Source organism: Cydia fagiglandana, chromosome 3 (genome assembly GCF_963556715.1).
Source record: "Cydia fagiglandana chromosome 3, ilCydFagi1.1, whole genome shotgun sequence".
NCBI lineage: Eukaryota > Metazoa > Arthropoda > Insecta > Lepidoptera > Tortricidae > Cydia > Cydia fagiglandana.
This window is the reverse complement of record NC_085934.1, coordinates 8,777,967-8,801,301: the sequence shown is the minus strand read 5'-3', so window position 1 is coordinate 8,801,301 and position 23,335 is coordinate 8,777,967. Positions and strand designations below refer to the sequence as shown.

At 37.0% G+C, this 23,335-nt stretch overlaps 1 protein-coding gene across 1 annotated transcript in view; it reads right to left on the bottom strand.

Moving 5' to 3' along the window:
* Positions 1 to 3,875, bottom strand: part of LOC134679984 (facilitated trehalose transporter Tret1-like) — a 36,246-nt gene extending 32,371 nt beyond the window's left edge. The window contains exon 1 of the mRNA XM_063538951.1: positions 3,564 to 3,875. Coding sequence (XP_063395021.1) covers positions 3,564 to 3,609 — 46 coding nt within the window. The 5' untranslated portion in view covers positions 3,610 to 3,875. The remainder of the gene's footprint in view (positions 1 to 3,563) is intronic.
* Positions 3,876 to 23,335: the final 19,460 nt, after the last annotated feature.

The window sequence follows — 23,335 nt, the reverse complement described above, 5'->3', positions numbered from 1 at the left end:
TCTTACAACTCATACCGTTTAGGCGGAACGCGGAATTAAAATGTAAATAAAATCACAAATCAATTCAAAATAATTCTTTTTTTCAATAGGTACGTAATAAACAGCATTAGTACATCAATTTACATAAGAAAAAAATAGCTAATATCATTTCTATCTATGAGTACTGTGTGGCGCCGCTGGGGAGTATGCTCCCCAGCGGCGCCACTTTCAATGCCGATTATTTCGTTTCCTAGCACAGGTACGGCCATAAACATTATAGGTACATGATGTACTTTTTAGGTACATCATTTCACCATATAATTCATTGGTATTCATTATGGTGGCGCCGCTGCAGAGTAGCACACTCAAATTTATAGCGTAGATATTTTGAAATTAATGATTCAAAATAAACGAGTTTTCCATTCCAGACGATTGCTATTTATAGAAACACGTGACACTGACATTGTCGACAGGTGACATTACAATCAATTGACAATGACAACTATTTTTTTAATGCTTGTTGTTGCTTGTGCATTATCCTAATCAGCCGACGACATGTAATTTACGAGAAGTCGTATCTCATATTTTCAATAAATTATAAATATTCAACCGAGCCACGAATTACTAAATCATTCAAATTGGTATCTTAAATTAACCTATATTTTCAGAAAATAAAATAAAAATGGGGGTCTAAAAAAAATGAACAATCCTAATTGTGCCTACGACGGAAGTAAATATATGCAGTAGCAACACTGATGCAGTTTGTTTTTACAGAAGTAAGTACATAGGTTTGAATTTTAGAATTTCGTGCCCACTGGTGTATGTAAGAGGTATGTAGATTGTAGGTACATCATCATTTCAGCCTATATACGTCCCACTGCTGAGCACAGGCCTCCTCTCATGCGCGAGAGGGCTTGGGCTATAGTCCCCACGCTAGCCCAATGCGGATTGGGGCCTTCACATACACCTTTGAATTTCTTCGCAGATGTATGCAGGTTTCCTCACGATGTTTTCCTTCACCGAAAAGCTAGTGGTAAATATCAAATGATATTTCGTACATAAGTTCCGTAAAACTCATTGGTACGAGCCAGGATTTGAACCCGCGACCTCCGGATTGAAAGTCAGACGTCATATCCACTCGGCCACCACAGCTTGTAGGTACATATAACCCTAAAAATACGATGTATTAAAGGAATAGATTCTCAAATTAGAGAATATACTCACACAATATATATTCTTGACAACAACAATATCTACTATTCGATTCAAAATAATGCGGGGTCTTATAAGAATATTTATGAGCATGAATATGCTGAGAACAAAATGATGACGTATGTAAGTAAATACGTAAACTTCTACCTTCTAGTCAAATGAGATACAAAACTTAACGTCAAACAGAAAAATGTAGAATGAAATGTAAATTATTGTATACTTTACCTGATAAACCCATCCTTGGCGTTGGTAAAACATATTGTGATGTTATATGCTCATTTATTTATTTCATCAAACATTTGTCATGAATTAGGGCAATCAAGCGATAATTATAAATAATTGGATGGGGAATATCCTTTGGATTAGATTAACAAAAATGATATAGGTGCAGATGTATGTCGTAGCCAGATCATAATAAATAAATAAATATTATAGGACATTTTTACACAAATTGACTAAGACCCACGGTAAGCTCAAGAAGGCTTGTGTTGTGGGTACTCAGACAACGATACCTATATATAATATATAAATATTTAAATACATAGAAAACAACCATGCCTCAGGAACAAATATCTTTATCATAATACAAATAAATGCCCTTACTAGGATTCGGACCCGGGACCATCGGCTTCATAGGCAGGGTCACTACCCACTAGGCCAGACCGGTCGTCAATTACCAATCAATTCAGTCAATTATGTAGAATTTGATCATTTCATGGCATTCTAAAATTGATCACTTATTCATGATATGTTTACGTTAGGTTTGATATGTAAGAAAATTATGACCATACATACCTACGCAAATTTAACACAAATCGTTTATTAAATTTGCTATGCTTTTCGACTGCAATTTTAATTGAATTAAATATAACAATATAGTACAACAATCAATTCTGATAAATTGGCTCTACCTATTGTTCCCTATTAGGTATGTTAATTCGTCATTAGTGATTAAAATTATGTATGGACTAAGAAGAGCGGTACCTACATTAAGTTAGATTATTAAAAAAATAAGAAATATTCTTATCGAAATTAGTTTATCTGTACTACTACTGTCAGTACTATACTTGTTAATCTAGACTGAATAAAACTAGTTAAAGAGAATCAGCAAAATTGTGGTGTGAAAATACGATAAGGAGTATTATGATAGCAGTTAGAATGATAATGAAAGAGCAACCGATTTGTTGAAAGCAAACAATTGACTTGCAGTTATACTAATTGAAATCATAAGATTCATAAGTGAACCGCCCATTTGACGGCAGTCGTGGTCAAGTAATTTTGGACCATAAGCACAATATCATAATGGCCCATTTTGCCCCTAAATACTTATTTAATACACGATTGGTTCAATGTAGGACATGTGGTTAGTTAACGCATGTTGTTAAATCTTCTAATAAGTATCTACTTAGGAGGCTGAGGAATGTTGTAGTTGTAACCACCGATTATAAATTGTTCCAACAGGAAAAATCTTTACTTTTTATTATTAGAAAGAACACTTTATTTAATGACCTGCAAGGTTTTTAGCTTTAAGATGACAGTCAGTCCGTAGTGCATGCATCACGTACCTTGCTTTTCTCACATGTTTTGCTTAAAAAAATAACGCTTCATATCAGTCTCCATGGTAACAAGGAACGACTGGCTTGACTTTACAATAATTATGAATGACCGATTCATAAATAGACATTTATCATGTACGTAATGCGAAGCTTAACACTAGAATTTGCATGTCATTCTACATGTATACCTTATACAGCGCAATAGCAAGTTAGCTTAATTAGCGATTATTATGGGCCAAATTGATTTTCAAGTAGGTACAGGTATCGTATTAATCAGGTACCTTCTGAAATATTGAATTTTGCTGGGTTTCAATAGTAACTGTAACTATAGACGCGACAACGATCTAATCATGTCATAAAGATACTAAAAAACTACTTTTTGCCGGTTACGTTAAGGTTTGTTTTCCTTGGAATGCAAATGCGGCCACGAAATCTATGTACACTTGTTGTCACAACAAACGGAATTGACAATGAAATCATTAACTATGTTATGCCGAATGCCAATCACTACTTACACGTTTCGTATACCTACCGGATTCATAGGTGTATGGATATTAAATATAGCTTCATTTATTCTGAAACTCCAAAGGAGCCGGTAAGTCCAAAGTCGAAGCAAGCAAATTACCCACTCATCACATGTGATTTAATGTAAAGTTTTCCTTACATGTGGGTTATGGCAATTGCAACGTTTTTGGGAATAAAACAGCTTGGCTTTAATATAAAGTTCGATATAACAACACAATATCCATTTCATGTATCAGCTGAAAACTTGCCCGGTAAATAAGCGATGAAAACAAAAATAATCAAAGAACTAACCACTGAGTGCTGCCACATATTCCCTCCATTTGCGGCTGATGCTCATTGCTGGTGTTCACTCGGAATTTTGAAATAAACATTTATGGTTGTTTGTTGGAATCGGACATGCGCGCGAAGAGGCTTGTGTATTGATACTGGAGCGGCGCGCGCAGTCTGGTCGCGATAATATTAGCTCGCCACGTGCTGCCCGCGTTTCGTTGGCGGCGTGAATGCTGGTGCGCTGGCTGTCAGAGCACACAACGCTCCCGTTTTGTTGACAATACTGTCAAGACTGGCGACCGCCGACCGCCGCGGGGCGCCACCGGCACGCTTCTGCTCCCCGTACGCATATATGCTATCATTCATAGCCGTCTGATAACGTCATATGTGCGTACACGTCATTCTTCGCAAATGCCGACAAATTTATTAGTACACAACGAAATACGTCCCGTAAATTTGACGATTATCACGTTTTTGACGCCTCACTAATAAGCAATAGCAATAGCTTTATTATCGTTATTTGATCTGCCGTTGTGGTAAAAGATGACTGTGCAGAGAATTGTGTTACGTTGTCGAGTAGGCGTAATGTTACATGATAGGTACCTAACATTACGTTATGACAGATAAGCACCGCGGTAATAATGGGGGTCAGCCAAGCGCGAAGGTTGCTAGTCATTAGATGAGACACTGAAAAAACAAGAATATCTCGACTTAGTACCTAGTCGATGCTGAATACCTATAGCCAATAAATACAATGTGTTTTCGTCTAATATAGTAACGGCCAATCTGGAGACATTAAAAACAAATTGGAGTACCTAAATATAATTTGATATTTCTCTGATACACGTAAAATTTCTACCATTTTACGCGTTAAAAATATTTGACGAATACGTCTTTAATTATGTTTTTGACATGTTAAAGATGCTGTTTTTTAATGGTTTCATCGTAATTAACAAATTAAACCGATGTTCTTTCCTCAGTCATGGACAGTAGGTAAGTAATTTCGGCATTTCTTAGAACAGGCAAAAATTAATGAAACAGAACAGTGTCTAAAAAGTGATAATATATTCGTATTTTGAAGGATTTGTCGTTTATGGCTCATTATTGGCGTCACGTCAATTATAGAGGTGTTCAATGTAGATATTTAGTTGTTAATTTATTTATTTAAACTTTATTGCACAAAATATATACAACAATGTACAAATGGCGTACTTAATAATTCCGCCAAAACTATAAACAAAGTTTATTTCTTCTTTAATAAGTAATCATGTATGAAACTTATAGCTGGGCTATCTACCTATAATTAAGAACCTATGTTGCTGGTAGTTTCATGTGTGTTTATTGGACCTGGAAGAAGATTGCACTATTATTATAAATTACAACTAAGCCATCGTCAACTGAGCCAAATAATATAATAATTGCACCAATTATGCGCAAAAAAGCAGCGTCTCTGTTGAGCAGAACAAGGGACAGACCAAACAGCATCCTAAAGATGATTGCTGATCATGTGTGTTGTCCTGTAATTAATGAAATAATTTTAAATGTAAAGTCAAATTTAGCTTTTAAGTACTAACATTATTTTTAAGGATGTACTAACAAAAATAAGATACGAGTAAAAAAATAAAAAATAAACAAGGATTGTACTTGTCAACCGATAAAACGTTTAGTCAGCAACTTTTAAAAATTATGATGTCTTTATATTTTCTCACTTTCAAACAAATTAAATATTTTAATAACAAACTTTCGTGAGGAGTTCGTAGTAGTAACATGTCGAGCGTTTTTCGACTTAAAATACGAAATATTATTTTCAATATAGCAACAAGTGTGACATGCAATGTCAATTACACTGATGATAGTGATCATTAAAGAGTAAAGTAACTAGGTATAATAAACTTAAAAAAATCAAAACAAGTTATTTTAAAAAGTTGCTGAACAAATGTTGGTCTGTCTGAGGAATATTATATACAGCCTACAGTTTAGTTTATTGCTCCTGTTACAGGCCACACCCTGTATGCATATGTCATGTATACCATCCGTGATCTATAGAACTTCGTCTGGGTTAAACTACTTGTTGTTATGTCCATTAAAACATTTAGTGGGTTTGTATAATCCATTTTCATTGTTATCAAGGTCATGTTATGACTATGACGTTATCAAACATCTGCTTCTTGAAAGAAGTGTTTGTTTGTGGGGATGGAAAATACCGGGAGACCTTCGCAGCAAGCAAATGTGTTCTTAGATTAGGTACTTTCCGACGCTCATTTCTTATGCATTTGTTTAGGTACAGTCGCCATCAGATATATCAGAGCGGCCAAGGTGTTCACAATATTTGAACAGGCAATCTTGAATCTAACACCCTGACAATAGAGGCGTGTTAAAATATTTGTGAGCGCCTTAGCCGCTCCGATATATCATATGGCAACTATACGTGAACAGTTTTATGATGTTTTTAATGAGTACGAATTGGTATTCTTGTGTGTGAAAATGTAAAATAAATTGAGCCACAATATAGTAGTGTACCCTATGATGGGCGTGGAACCAGTAATGGGACAAAAAACCACAAATCCTGTAAAATAAGTGTCTAAAAGTAGTTTATAAACACTGCCTGTATATTATCATAAATAAGAGTCCTAGAGCTGTTTCAGTTTGAATTTTTATTAAATTTGGTTGTTTTTTAAGAAATTGGCGTCAACCCAAAAGTTGTCGTGTCACTGAAAAAAAATACCACTACGAATTCTTAACAACTTCGCTAAGAGAGATGAGTTAATTTATTAAATTTTAATTAATTAATACTTGATGAAAACTAGAATGTGTTTTGTTAATTGCATTTACCATGAGATAAGGTATACAACATACTATGTTGTGACTCCACAGATGTAAAAAAATAGTGGTATTTGGCCCAATCCCATTATAGGAGCTGTAAAACTGTATACCTCCTATAATGGGCAATTTACATAATGATGCTTGCCATGCCATCATTTCATGTTTAAACAATACAGAAGTAAAATGTAGTTACGAAATATGTCAACCAGGAGGTATGCTCGGACTTCGGATAAATTAATATCGTTTTTTAGTGTGGGTCAAATCTTGGTAGCCGAGTTTGAGCCACTTTCCCGTTTTCCGATTGAGTTGAAATTTTGTATTCGTAATTAAATATGCAAATCGGATGATAATGCAATATTATGATAACATGGACCAGATCTGATGACCTATTTCAATATTTTATACTGATAGAGCAGTGTCCATTACTGGGGGGCCCATTACTGGAGCTTTGGTGTCCATGACTGGAGAAAAATAGCATAGTTTTAATTTGTTAAGTATGTGGAAACTCATTGCAATATCTTTGATACAACACGCCTGAAACATGAAAGACGGGTAGGACTTTCATCTTTCAATACGCTAAGCGGTAGACCATTCACGTGTATTAGGGAAATATCACAAATACTCCAAATTCCCTCTTAAATGTCCCATGACTGGTGCTGTTACTATATGTATATATAAAAAGTTAAGGTAACTGGTAACCACGATACAGGCTTTGCCTGGTGTGGAGACGACCGTTAATCCAGGGCTTTAACATTACGATTTCAAACCTAAATAAGTGTTTTATATTTGAAGTAGATTTACACAATCATAAATTATACTGTGGTTTTCCTGATTGACTCTTACATAAAAGTACAAATTAGAGGAAACAACCAGTTAAAATAATAATATTCACTAATTATCATACATTACAAGAACCTTCATTTAGCGACCGCTTATGAATCCGTATTTACCCGTTATTTATTATCAATATGATATAGCATTGCACTATGCGCGGTGTGACATTGGTTATACAAAGTACCTAACCTACTTTAGATAACATTCCAATACGTCGTTGTTTCATTGGAGATTGATGTTAACTCCTTTAATTTGTTGCTGATTACACTGTAGAAAAGTGTTCGGTAAATGACGTGAAGTGTATTAATTAAGCAAATTGTTTGTGCTTCACGGATGAATGCAGGATTACTGAAGCCGACATCCAGTAAATAAGCGGAACGTAAACATCTCGTGCTTGTACCATATAGGTACCTACATAATATAAATAGGTACTTATGTAGAACATGAAACCTTTCCTTTGTTCTAAAATTTTAGTCATATAAATTTATACCCACTAAGCGTTCAATGAAAAATGTTGTTGCTGGGTTTTGAAACATGACAACAAAATAAATCGCACACTAATTTGTTAATCTGTTTAGGAGATAAGATGCCGCAAAGAGGTACAAATATAGACACCTCATACTTCGCATAAATATAACCTACATGTAGGCGTGATTTACGAAATCTAATAACAGTAAAGCGAGGGTAGCAGGCGCTCTTAAATATATAATAATAAGATACTATACCAATAACACTAGCACAAAAATATACTGAAAAAAGAAGAGTAAACTAAAATAACTACCTATCGGTCAGATTTTTTTTCATAACTTAAAAAGAAACGAAATTGCGAGAAATGTAATACATGGAATATGTATATTTACGTACATACATATCTGCAATCTCATATTGGTAATTTTTCATAATGCCCGGGCACTATGAAAAATGCCCGATTTATCACTTGGTCTATAAGATATATACAATATCTTCTGTGAGTTATCACAGGCACAGCAGGCACAGTAGATATATAGGCATAGATACATTCAATCACAATGGCATTTCAGTACTAAGGTACTATTGCAAGAAACTCTTCGCAATTTATTGCCCAATCCACGAAATAACTGTCATTTTGTCCCTCGAACTCATAAATTTTAGGGTCGACGAAATTGGCCATTCATTGTTTTATTGGGTGACATACATCTAACACGAGGTTTGCGAGATTCAATAAGATTTTAACGTCCAACATAAATTCGGCCTGTATATTCTTTATTTCCCCAAATTTAGTAAAAATCTTATGTACTCTAAGAGTACATACGATTGTAGATTTTTTTATAGGTCCCATATACCTATTACTTAATAGATACACCGCGAGCACTTATATGTATTAGTACATACAATACATACCTACATGGATAAGTAAGTAATCGTTTTATTTATTACTTATGTAGATGTTACAAGCATACTATTATTTATTTATTGATCAAATAAGTAACACAGCATTACAGTATAAAACCAAGGCACTGTGAAACTACAAAGTAAAAGAAAACAAAGAAAAACAATACACATAAAAATGAAATTAACTAAACATTAGATTTGGACGACGACGTAACGGCGTGGCTCCGTAGCGTCGTCTGATTATAGCGTAGTTTTAAAAATAATTTTTAACTAACTACAAAAGTCGGTATTAAGAGCCAACAAGAGTGGTCATTCCTCCATACAAACGTACTCCTCCTTTTTATCCGTGGTTTTTGAAGCTAGAGCAATTATTTTTTTCATCACACTTGCTCGGAAAAGATGTATTTACACGTAGGGCTTGCGGGCGGGAAATTGAAATTTTCGCCCTAGGGCGGAAAAAATCTTTTCCGAGCAAGTGTGATGAAAAACACTTATTTACACGTAGGGCTTGCGGGCGGGAAATTGAAATTTTCGCCCTAGGGCGGAAAAGTGTTTTATACAGAAGTTTGTTTTTATTAATTCTCCTTTTTTTCCTTACAAGTGTGATGAAAAACATTGTGTGTGCCACGGGCGGTAAAGAAATTCCGAACTCGTGAACATTTTAAGCCCTCGCTTCGCGTCGGGCTTAAAATTGACACTCGTTCGTAATTTCTTATTTCCCGCCCTTAATACACAATGTACTATTTCAACACAGATTAATATTGTCAATATCTGTGTCGGACCGTTTTGCTTTTTTGATATTTTTGTTTTTTAAGGCTCTAGAGCCCTTTAAAAATGGCCAAAATGGCCTAATTGATTATGCCGCAATGAGAGGCGTGGTATTCAAAACTGATATCAATTAGCCAAAAAAGCAAAACGGTCCGACACAGATAATTTCATAATCATTTAGATTTCCAAATTTGGTTACGATTGGTTAAGTTTTGGAGGAGGAAACAGAGGAGTACGAAACCTCGATTTTTGACATTTTTACGCCGGATTTTTCGCCTTGTCCTTATCGCACTAGTTTTAGGGGCCGCTTCCGTTAGCGAGACGGGTATATTTACCTAAAATATTTAAAACTCAGCTCCTGTTTCGTCTTAACCATCTCATAGTAAACTTTAGGGGTTTAAGACCGGCCGCAGCCTCCGGTGCCTCGTTATCTATGGAAAGCACCAGGTGTTCACCGATCAGCCCTTCGGCCCGAGCACGGCCCGGTCTAGCGTGAGTCATCTTTTATGCTGCGCTTTACAAAAGAGATTTAGAAAGTAGTTGTAATTTAAGTGAACTTATAATCTATCTATATATATAAATGCAAGTGTCCTGACTGACTGATTCATCAACGCAGAGCCGAAACTACAAAAGATAGAAAGTTGAAATTTGTACACTATAGCAGTCTGCATACCAGGCTTGGGTATTAGCCCGCGATACCAAAGCTGGAGCACAGAGGGTTCGCGCGAGGAAAAAAGCCTTTAACTCAGCTGCCAAGTCCTGCAAACGGGTGCTTCGAAAGGCTCGATTCGACCACGTCAGTCGAATAGGGGCCAAACTCGCCTCCTACCCTCCTGGTAGCAAGCGGTTCTGGTCCCTGTCGAAAGCGGTCGAATCCAACTTCTGCCGACCCACATTGCCACCTCTGCAGAAACCTGATGGGACACTGGCCCACTCCGCGACAGAGAAAGCAAACTTGTTTGCTTCTCTGTTTGCGAGCAATTCACGTCTAGACGCAGGCTCAAAACTTCCACCTACGCTACCTCAATGCAGTTCCTCTATGCAGAGAATTGCTATTCATCAAAAAGAGCTCTGCAGAATCTTGACGTGAATAAGGCCAGTGGACCAGACGGTATACCTGCACGTGTACTAAAGCAGTGTGCGCCTGAGTTGTCTTCTGTACTGACACGCCTGTACCGCCTCTCTCTCCAAACAAGAACGGTGCCGAAATCCTGGAAGCTTGCAAACGTGCAGCCAGTACCCAAGAAGGGTAGTCGTGCTGATCCCTGCAATTACCGACCAATCGCCATTACCTCCATGCTCTGTAAAGTCATGGAAAGGGTACTTAACGGCAAGCTGCTGGCATACCTCGAAGCAAATGATCTGCTCAGTGACCGTCAATATGGCTTTCGCCGAGGTCGGTCTACTGGGGATCTTTTAGCGTATGTCACGCACTGCTGCGGCGAGGCCATCGAGAGGAACGGTGAAGCGCTTGCTGTTTCACTGGACATCTCGAAGGCCTTTGACAGGGTTTGGCACGCAAGTCTCCTTAGCAAGCTTCCTGCATACGGCATCCCTGCTGACTTTTGTAGCTGGCTATCTGATTTCTTGAGTGAACGGTCGATCAGAGTAGTTATTGATGGCTGCTCTTCAGACCTCATGGCCATTGACGCCGGTGTTCCTCAGGGGTCTGTTCTCTCCGCAACCCTTTTCCTGCTCCACATTAACGACATGCTGCAACCCAGCATTGTAGGTTATGCAGATGACAGTACGGTTGTTGAGAGATATTTGACTAGTGCAGGGGACAGCAGGGAGGATATACGTTCACAGAGAGAGGCCATGGTTGAGCGAATGAACTTGACCCTTAGTCTCGTTTCCCAGTGGGGTGATGACAATCTGGTCACGTTCAATGCCTCCAAAACGCAGACGTGTCTATTTTCCGCAAAACGGAGTCCATTCGACCTGACTCCTTCTTTCCGGGGTGCATCTGTACCTATTGCCGACAGCCTGGAACTTCTCGGCATGGAGCTGAGTTCAGTCCTCAGCTTCGGCAGCTTCATTGAGTCTAAAGCACAAACTGCGGCCAGAAAGCTGGGCGTCCTAAATAAGGTGAAGCGATACTTCACACCTGGACAGCTTCTAACACTTTACAAAGCTCAAGTCCGGTCGTGTATGGAGTATTGCAGCCACCTGTGGGATGGCTCAGCTAAATACCAACTCGCCGCTTTGGACTCAGTGGAGCGCAGAGCCAGGAGGATGATTGGCGACAAGAAGCTAACGGCTAAGCTTCAGTCTTTGGCCCATCGGCGGTAAGTCGCCAGCCTGTCGGTATTCTACAGGTTGCACTTCGGGGAGTGTGCCCAAGAGCTACACGAGCTTATTCCACCGTCCCCATTCTACCATCGGACTTTTAGACGTACGGCCGGTTTCCATCCTTACTTGGTAGATATTCCACCAATTCGCACGAAGCGCTTTGCTTCTACTTTCCTTATGCGCACTGCCAAGGAATGAAATTCCTTGCCGGCGTCTATATTTCCGTGTTCTTATAACCCGGCAACCTTCAAATCAAGAGTGAACAGGCACCTTCTGGGCGAGCTCGCTCCATCGTAGGCCACGTCTACGCCTCGGCTAGTCTGTGGCCATGAGTAAGCCCATTCATAAAAAAAAAAAACTAGATTACATTTATAAAGTGTACAAGAGATAAGAAGCGATTTTGAGAAATTCAACCCCTAAGGGGGTTAAAAAGGGGATGAAAGTTTGTATGGGGTTCAAGTTTTCTTTGAAGCTAGGAATTTAAAACTTCGTAAAAAGATTATTAAAATACAAGAAAATAATTTCAGCGTTTTTGAAAATTCATCCCCTAAGGTGGTGAAAAAGGGGTTGATAGTTTGTATGGATATCAAAATTTTTTTCGAACGCGGGACTTGAATCTTTGTATTTGGAGATATTATTAGAAGACAGGAAAAGTGATTTCAGCGTTTTGTAAAATTCATCCCCTAACAGGGATAAAAAGGGGTTGAAAGTTTGAATCCATCACAAATGCTTTGATACTTCTTAGAAAGGCGTATTAGCTGATTTAAAAAAAAAGTAATGCAACCTTTTTGGAAATTCACCCCCTAAGGGGGTTAAAAAGGGGATGAAAGTTCGTCTTGGGGTGCATATTTTATTTTAAGCTAGGAACTTGAAACTTTGCAAAAAGGTATTAAATTAAAATAAAAGAAAACTAATCTCAGCGTTTTTGAAAATTCATCCCCCAAGGTGGTGAAAAAGGGGTTGAAAGTTTGTATGGAATTATGGATATCAAACATTTTTTCGAACGCGGGACTTGAATCTTTGTATTGGAGGATATTATTAAAAGACAAGAAAACCAATTTCAGCGTTTTTGAAAATTCATCCCCTAAGGTGGTGAAAAAGGGGTTGAAAGTTTGTATGGATATCAAATTTTTTTTCGAACGCGGGACTTGAATCTTTGTATTTGGGGATATTATTAGAAGACAGGAAAAGTAATTTCAGCGTTTTGTAAAATTCATCCCCTAACAGGGATAAAAAGGGGTTGAAAGTTTGAATCCATCACAAATGCTTTGAAACTTCTTAGAAAGGCGTATTAGCTGATTTCAAAAAAAAGTAATTGCAACGTATTTGGAAATTCACCCCCTAAGGGGGTTAACAAGGGGATGAAAGTTCGTCTTGGGGTGCAAATTTTATTTTAAACTAGGAACTTGAATCTTTGCAAAAAGGTATTGAATTAAAATACAAGAAAACTAATTTCAGCTTTTTTGAGAATTCACCCCTTATGGTGGTGAAAAAGGGGTTGAAAGTTTGTATGAATATCAAACATTTTTTTCAAGCTTTCAATCTAGGAACTTCAAACTTGGTAAAAGGGCATTAACATGATATTAAAAGTTTGTATTATAAAGTTTGCATCGATGAAAATTATAGGTACTCGTACCTACTCAAGATGTAAAATAATGTTCAAGATAAGAGTCCACGCGGACGAAGTCGCGGGCAACAGCTAGTAGCTTATAGCTTCGCAATAAGTAGGTAAACATCCGGGAAATAATGTCAGCATGAAACGCTTATGTGCCAAGAACGGTGTATTATATGATATGATATACTTAGTATGATATTTATTGGTAAATATTTACAAGTCATCTTATTTACACTACAATTAATATAACATTTTATTATATTCCTATATATTTAATTTAGTAGGTAGGTACGCGTTTGAGCAAATGACCCGTGGCCATCGAAGAACTCGTATATGGTATAGCAAGCCATTTCTAGTAGGACGGTTTTTAGCTTGCGGACAAATATTGCATCGCTAGAAGTATGTGTTACATAGTAATAACTAACCTACATCCAAATGAGCATTATAAGTAAGCATTAAAAGAATAGTAAAACGACACCGTTACTGATAACCTACTTATTTACCGATGAAGTGATAAGAGGCGGATGCTACAATGATTTCAGTCAGTTGGTTAGTAGCTTTGTTATGCGTAGTTATGTTTATGACATTGTGACAAGAAGCCAACATATACATAATTACCTGCTATGGTTTATGAAATACGGTCTACTGAGAGACAGACGTATCGTCGAACAGCTGAGAAGCGAAATAATAGATTTCCTTTAAATAGCCTCTGGTTACGGAAATCTAAAAAGGATAAACTTATATCTTTATCCATTCCTACGTATGAGGAAATCAAAAGACTGGCAAAAGAAAGAAATGATTGGATTGACTCCACTGACAAGAGGAAAGCTCTGAAGTTATGTTATGATGATGATAACGATGAAGAGCTTATTAACCTATCTACGTACCTTCATCTATTTAAGTATTTCATATTATTTGTACTCTAACATCTCTCGAAATGTGTACCTGTAGTTAGGTAAAAGTAAATTGTTTCATTTTCTGAACGTCCGCAAGGAGCCTCCCTCGGGAGCCCTAGCGAACATTGAGCTCCAGCCTGTCCACCTCGAATGGAACCTTCGTATTTATTCCTACAATTTCTTCCCATGCAAATTGCTCTCAGCCTGTAATTTTGGAGCCTGTCGTGGAATTGGAGGCATCGAGTTACAACAAACTAATTTATTGCGTAACAATGGTGTTTTCAATTTACTTTATTGCTATTGTTTGGGCTTTAAACGAGTTTCTTTTTAATCTTTTAGGTGTAGGCCCACGGGGCTCTAAAAAACTTTCAATATCTCCTGTTTTTCTAGATTTGTGAGTTTTGTACATTTCGCCAAATAGTCCTGATATATTTATAGTTATTTTCCGGTGAAAGTCTTACCCCACCTTGAAGGAAAACATCGTGAGGAAACCGGACTAATCCCAATAAGGCCTAGTTTCTCCTCTGGGTTGGAAGGTCAGATGGCAGTCGCTTTCGTAAAAACTAGTGCATACGTCAAATCATGGGATTAGTTGTCAAGCGGACCCCAGGCTCCCATGAGCCGTGGCAAAATGCCGGGATAACGCGAGGAAAAAGAAGAGTCTCACTCCACCTTACAATACTAACTACTTAGTTTGTATACCTTTATAACACATTTTTTTTGTCGTGAACCCAGCCGATTCGTTATAACTTAATTTCGATATTAAATGATAACATTTAAAATTTTACAAATTATATATTTAAATAACCGTGGGAATATAGAAATATATTTTTTTTTCAGAGTTTAACACCTGTAAAATACAAACGGGCAGATCATGAATAAGTGAAGGGTTCCGATTTTACTATTTGGCCGTACAGTATGTAGGTACAGGAAGCTATGTGTGTACTGTGTATTGAATTACTTCCTACCTTCCTTTGTTAAAATTCTTCCAAGAATGGATATTTATTTGCTATATGTGACGTCTCACGGGTAAAGGTACCTTATGGCGGTTGGCGCTTACGCTATTATTAACGCCGCTCCAATATTATTGCGGCGCTATGTGACGTAAGTGCCAGCCGCCATAAGGTACCTTTTACCGTGGAACGTCACATATTAATACCTACACGTATTTTCCGCGTATTGGTGTGTTGGTTTAGGGTGATTTCACTCAATACCAAGTGTGTAGTAGTAACATTTAAGTAAGTACTTTACGTTATTTATTGCGGGAAACCCAAATATATAATATGTTTGCTTTTTAAGTATGTAGGTAGTCATCATCATACATCGTACCTCGTTGATTGATTTTTTGAAACCATTGACTTTGGAGCATTGATCATATGAATATCATATCATTTATTAAATGCCAATCATGGTATTAAATACAAGGTTTTAACATAATAATAGAATATCATAAAGTGCAATATGGACTTTGCTAGACCCTGATATTTTGTTGATACCTAATAACTTTTATCAAAAAGAAAGGAAGGTATTTCCGACTTTCGTTGTATTTCAAGGCCACTAAGTATTACGCGCGTTATCCCAATCTAAAGCGATGACTCGCCTGGCTCGATCTATGATAGCAAAAGCGCCGCAACCCGCCCGGGATACATTAGAATTTATCCCTGTTCCGTAGCCTCGTGAAGAATTTGCATCTAGCCGCCATTATCGTTTAGTAACAGATTATTATGTTAATGTGCAGTGGCGAGATAATCCCGTTTATCGTTTCTTTCATTGTGGAATCAGTATTTAGAGCAATTATCTTCACCATTCAGTTAAAAGCCATTCGGTGGTATTTGAATACAATAAAACATTTACCTCAATAGAAGGACGAGGTTGACATGACTGGTACCTTAATGACACTAAGCTGCTTATAGCCACTCTATCTCAGAGCCAAATAAAATCTTGTCAGGCTTTACTTTAGTAGGTACAAGAAGTTAATTTACCTATCCCCTTTGAACTTTGAACAACGAATAACATTTTAATAAAGATTCGTAAAAGTCACGACTATAGGTATAATTATGTAATCTGAAATTATCTTGTACCAGTCAACGTCAATTTTTTGCATTATTATTATTACAAAGGAGTAAGGTGCAAAGGTGTAAACATATCTTTGACATTAACTGTAATTTACAACAATAACTTGATAAAAATACCTACAGGACAAATAAAACTAAATAACAAAAGAATATTGACCGCAATTAAAAAATCGTCATCATCATCATCATCATCATCATAGGGTGATCATAGTCATCATAGAGTGATCATAGTCATCACAGGGTGATCAGAATGCAAGCATCTACTACCTATAGGTACGACGACTAACGACCTGATTCGAAGTTTAAGATACATCAAATTTTAGGTCCATATCGTATCTATCTAGATCTAATGTTTGACGTAAGTTAAAGTTCTAATCAGGCCGTATTACGAGTAATAGCACAAACTCAAGGATTGGGGATTTCAGACACAATTTTTTTGTTCTCAGATTTGTTGCTTATTTTTCGGTGAGGAAAAACTAAAATACTGTGATGTTGTTACCTTTTTTCGAAAAATAATATACTTGTAAAGTCTTATACAACCTTATTCGTCTATTGTCGATTCTCTGGGCCAATACGGAGCCAGCATGTAATCCTCTTTGTGTGTTCTTATAGCTCTCTCATAAACCCTTTACAATACCGACATTATTTATTTACGACGCCAACAATACGATATCATGGCAAAGCGTAACGAAATTTCTCCCCATAAAAGCTTATAGGATACGCTATCAACGCCAAGTACCCAGTTAATAACACGTTTTGTGCTATAATCACAGTAAAAGTATTAATGAACAATATACTAACAATACAGATGAAACTTAGACGATTGTATCCTGTTTATGATGTATGCAAACCATGTACTCGGTGTGCAATTCACATATGTAGACATCGATATTCTATTTTGTCATTTCAGTAAACCAAGAGAGACGTTTACTTACATATTTTACACTTAACTTATTTTTTATTTTGTTACTGTCCGTTTTATGTAAACCTGTTTATGTGCAATAAAGTGACATACATACATACAAATTACAACTCAAATTACCTTACCCTCTGGTTACAAAAGTGCTTGTGTCCTAGAAAAACGACAATACAATAACAATTTTGAATTATTCATTTAAAATTACTATAGGTACAATTACCTTATTTTAGACTTAAAAGTTAAATCTTGTTCATTTCGTCATTTTACTGAACCAGTTTAGGGGGCCGATTTTTGAATTTCGACCACTCGATTTCGTGTATTTCATTAAATAATATCTCCACTACCAGGCATTTAAATTCTACTAATGGAATCGAAATCGAGTGGTCAATACTAATAGATTCCAAATTTCGATCGCTCGTGTTTAAAAAATTAGCATTTCGCCATTTTCCACCGATTTTCGAGTGACGAAATCGAGCGATCGAAATTCAAAAATTGGCCCCCAGATATTTATTCAAATCGATAGTGTGACAATAGTAACATTAGTGACTTGATCATAATAGGTACTAGCGACCCGCCCCGGCTTCACACTGGTTACATAAAACCTTAATAAATTACACACCTAAACCTTCCTCAAGAATCATAGGTGAAAACGGCATGAAAATCTGTTCAGTAGTTTTGAAGTTTATCGCGAATATAGTTACATAGACACAAACAGACATTCGCGTCGGGGGACTTTGTTTTACATGTAAGGTGTAGTGATATCACAAAACGTGTCTAGTGAATTGATAGGTAAAACGAGTTGATTTTTCGAGCTTATTTCCTCAAGTCTGCCATGGTTCAGGGATTTATCAAACCCCTAAGCAACGACTGACTGACGACACGAGTTGATATTTTTCGACGATTTCGTCATTTCATTAATCGACTCAGGGGTTTGATCAAATGACAGATTTTTTCTAGGCCAATGATAAAATTGATTCGTAATTTTATCATCCTGCGTGACTTGATCAATGATCATATCCCTTAGAGATTTGGTTAGATTTCTGTTTCCATAATTTTCCTGCGCCAAACCTCCTGCTCCTCCTGCTGGTTCTTGTGTCAGACGACAATATAACAGTTAAAAGTAATTAAAAAAATATATATTTATTCCAAGAAATTAGCAGTCCGAGGGAATACAATAACTATCGAATTTCAGAGCAAATTCTAGAGCAAAGTAGGATTTTACAGTACATTATAATCTAACTAGTGCAGATTTCAAAATAACTGGGCACATAATACAACTTAATCAACACTAAATACGCGAACTTCATGAAATCACTCTGCCGATATTAACTCCCTTCACGAGGCAACACCGGCAGACAGGTAAACAGCGTTCGCCGGAATGTGAAAGTAGAGTAAGGTTTACACATGAGGGAACTAGAAGTGGCTCATTAGGCGTTTATGTGAGGGCCCCACTCAGTATATAAACAGGAAAATGCCATATACGTTGGTAAACTAAGCTTTGTAAGTAAGTAAACTTTGGTAGGATATATTTAACGATTGCTCAAACATCAAACTCGGGGTTTTAACTTTGAAACAATTTATGAACAGTTAAGCTATAGTGCAAATACCTACCTAATTGGGAATTATACACATTTTTCAAATAAATACTTTTTTTTTTTTTTTTAAATAATAAAATCTTTATTGCTGTAAACCTTAAACATTACTTTTTTACATTATTAAATGTATTAACATTATAAAACAGGTGTCAGGTTTGTAACACATTTAGGTAGTGGGGTTGAGCCTCTGCCTCCCGAACTAGGTCCAAGCCTGTGACTCGGGAGTCAGTGATTCCTCCTCTTCTATGTGTGAGCTCTCAATATGCTAACTAAGCAAATGTTAAAAAAAAACAGTAACATAGGAACAAAAAAAAAAAAGAGAGAAAATAAGCCAACTAATACAAGATAAGTGTATGTCTGTAATTGTGAGTAAGTCAGTGCATGCGCAGGTTCGTGTGTGTATGGTGTGTGTAGGTGTGTATGAAGTGTGTATGGGGAGGTGTGAAGTTAGAGAGAGTGTTTCTCAGAGAGAGAGTTTAGGTAATGCGGTTTTTAATTATAAGTAGCATGATATTTTTAAGGTGGAGAGCAATTCTTATTTATGGGTTATTTCAAGCACGATAAGAGATTTTCAGTTTCCTGATATGTTAGTGTTTGTAAAAAGGCACTAAGTTTTGTTTTGCATCTATAGGAGTTTAGAGGATAAATATTTAATTGTTTATTAATTTTATTATAAAGACGGGCACTCATTGATATGTATTGGTGGTTAGCAAATACTGTCCGCTGGGGAACCACCGGACAAGAGGTTTGCTTACTTCGCTTGCTTAATACTTTGGCACAGAGAGGGAGGTGACGATGTCGGCGAAGAATAGCGCGAAGAACGTATAGTTGTCTAACTGTGAGGACACTACACTCAGCGTATAATTGAGTAGTAGGGAATCTAAAGGGCTTAGAAGTTGCCACTTTTAGCACCGCTCTCTGTGCACGTTCTATTGTTATCATGGTTGTCTTACCAGCAGCTCCCCAGAGTGGTAAACAATACGTGAGGAGAGTTTGGCACAACGATTTATACACCATCATTAATAGGATTTTGGAGTCGGCTGAATGACGGAGTTGCTTAAAGACGTACATAAGCTTCCTGACTCGAGATGTCACAGAGTTTATATGGGTGTGCCAATTCAGATTTTGATCAAGGACAACTCCAAGATACTTAATACTAGAGGTCAGTGCAAGAGAAGGACATAGGCAGTTAGTTGAAGGAGACTGACATATGTGGCTTTGTATTGTAAGTGGTTCAGAGGGTAACGATGAATTAGCAATGACGAAAGGCATGACTTTAGTTTTATCTAAATTAAGGGTGAGAAGGTTATTCTTAAGCCACTGGATTACAGTTTTTAGGCCTTTTTCGGCATGCATTTTTGTTTCAGCCCAGTCAGAGCCATAAAATAGTAAGGCCGTGTCATCGGCATATGCGAGGATTTTGCAATTTGGAAGTGACAGCTTACACAGTTCGTTCACATATATCTGAAAGAGCGTGGGACCCAGAATGCTGCCCTGGGGGACACCGTAACTAATTGGTTCTTCGTTACTTACGTATGAGCTCAGTTTTAATGACTGCGTCCGGCGTGATAAATAATCGTGAAACATATCCAAGGAGGTACCTCGGACGCCCAGGTGTTCTAATTTGTGCAAAAGGATAGGAACCGAGACTGTGTCGAAGGCCTTGGAGAGATCGAGAAAAATGCCAAGGCACCGGCGCTTTTGGTCTAGGTGATGAGTTAAGAAGGTTGTAAGCTCGGCAACAGCGTCTTCAGTTGACCTTCCTGACCGGAAGCCAAACTGATTATCTGCTATGAGATTGTAGCATTCCAAGAAGTTAACTAGGGCAGTGTTCATGATTCTCTCCAAGATCTTAGACAGAGCAGTTAGGACGGAAATCGGTCTATAATTATTAAAGTCAGCGTGATCGCCACTTTTATATATAGGGTGCACGATGGCTCTTTTAAAATTATTAGGAAAGGTCCCGGTTCGAATCGAGGTGTTACAGATATGGGTAATCGCTGGGGTAAGCGACGAAAGCGAGTTTTTCAACATTAATGCCGAAACACCATCCCAACCAATAGCGCAGTCACTACGCAGTTTTTTAATAATGTTTTCGATGTCCCTTTCGCTGACCTCAAGTATAACTAGGGAGTTGCATTGTGACACTGTAGGTCGAAGCGTAAAAGTTGAAGGGGGCACACTAGATCTAATATTAGTGGCCAATGTTGTGCCAATATTGGCGAAGAACTTATTCATGGAGTTTATTGTTTCCCTAGGTGTGCCTGAAGAATGGATGACGTCATTAGAAGATGAGAAGGGGCGTTTTGTATGGGTAATGGTTTTTATGAGGTTCCAGGTTGCTTTTGGATTATTTTTACACTTACTGAACTCATTACGTTCATACTCTAGTTTTAGTTTTCTAAGTAGTCTATTACAAAAATTACGATATCTGGTGTAGGTGACTTTAAGAGTGAAGTTGTCTGGTGACTTTCTAGCTTTTTGATGTAGATGGTCTCTATTTCTGATGCAGCGTAGCAGACCGGGGGTTATCCATGGCTTAATGTTTCTATTCTTTTTAGGAATTTTGATAATTTTTGTGTGTCTTTTAATAATCGCACAAAGGATAGCAAGAAGTAGGTTAGTCGCAGTATTGGCATCAGTTGCTGCTAAAACAGATGAGAAGTCAGTTGCGTCAATCTCCAGACGAATTGCATTATGATCAACTCGAGTGCGTGTGTCATTGGCTTTGGGACTTAGCGCATCTGTTTCTATAGTGAGCATGACGGGAGTGTGGTCAGTTATAAAAGATTCTACAACTATAGTTGTGGCTGGTGTATCAGATCTAAGGAATACATGATCTAAGCAATTTTCATATCTAGTAGGATATAAATGGGCAGGTAGTAGTCCATGTAAGGCCATAAAATTAAGGTATTCGAATGAGCGGCTATCAGTATTGGTGAGTTTTATGTCTATGTTAAGATCGCCAATTACCGTTATTTTTTTGTAAGATGAAAGGGATGATAATACATTGTTTAGACTATTATAAAAGTTATCTAGGCATCTAATGGATGGAGATCGGTATAAAGCTATTGTGGCCGTATTATTGTTTACTGTGCAGACAAGACAATTCGCGTCCACAAACACGGGTTCATAGATTTTACACTGTAAATATTCTTTTGTGTATATGACTACACCATCGTTCTGGTTTGAATTGTTAATAGTATGCACAGAAGAGTATCCTTTGATGTGTGGAATTAGTGAGTACTTACTTAGCCAACATTCAGAGAAAATGATCACGTCATAGTTTATTTTTAACAATTTTAGCAAAACTTTGAATTCATCAATATTTTTATGAATGCTTCGAATATTCATATGAATTACATTAAGCGGCTTTCGTATCAGCTTAACGTGGTTGAGGCAGGAGTCGGGTTTGCAAACATAGGAGCTCGAGATATTAAACTCGTCTATTTCGGTTGCGGTAGTGTCGATATCCGTCATTTTTGTATTTAGTATATAAATGTACCTATAGGTGATTATAAGTACAATACAATATTATTAATGTTTTTTTTTTATATATATTATATTATATTATAATATGTATTGTAAGGATGTATTTTGAGTAAATGTGAGAAGTGTTGATGTGTTTATTTTTATTAGATAGGTATTATTAGTGGCCAATATAACAACAAGTTTAGCAAGAAATGTGAATAAAACAATTAAGTAACTAAAAGTATATACCTACAGAGCAGTGCCAGCAAGCAAATTACAATTTAGAGCTAGAAAACAAAAAATAAAAAACAGATAAAATCAAAAGAAAAAATAATAATAATAAGAATATATTATAAAAATACCTAATCTAAGATGGAAAATAAATAAAGTGAATAAGAATAAATACTTAGAGCCTACCCAAGTAGCACAGATAGCTCTATAACTACTCACTTTTAGTTCTATTTAACGCTCTGTGCGTATTAAGACTCTTATAAGAGCACACTCGTGGTCCTACAGCTGTATAATAGATCTCAGTGATATTTATATAGCTTAGGGCTGATTAAACGCTGCATTACGGCTCTGAAAACTACCATTAATACGCAAAGAGTGATATAAAGGTATATTTGCTACGACTTTATACAGCTTTAAGGGTTATCAAATGCTTTAACCGTTATAAGGTCTGTTTAGTGGATAAAATTACGCCATGTGCTGTATAAGGAGGTAATTGTGGACTTTTATTACGTTGACTTATTAAGGGAGCACAAGTGAACTATTATGAAGCTAATAGACGTATAATGGAACACATGTGGCACATAATACAGCTTGTCGCATAACATGTTTACCGCTAAGCAGCTTTTATTACGCTGACTTTTAAGGGAGTACGAGTGAACTATTATGAAGCCAATAGACGTATAATGGAACATACGTGGCGCATAATACAGCTTATAGCTGAACATGTTTACTGCTAAGCAGCTTTTATTATTCTGACTTTTTAAGGAAGCACGAATGAACTATTATGAAGCCAATAGACGTATAATGGAACACATGGGGCGCATAATACAGCTTATCGCTGAACATGTTTACCGCTAAGCAGCTTTTATTACGCTGACCTTTAAGGGAGCACGAGTGAACTAA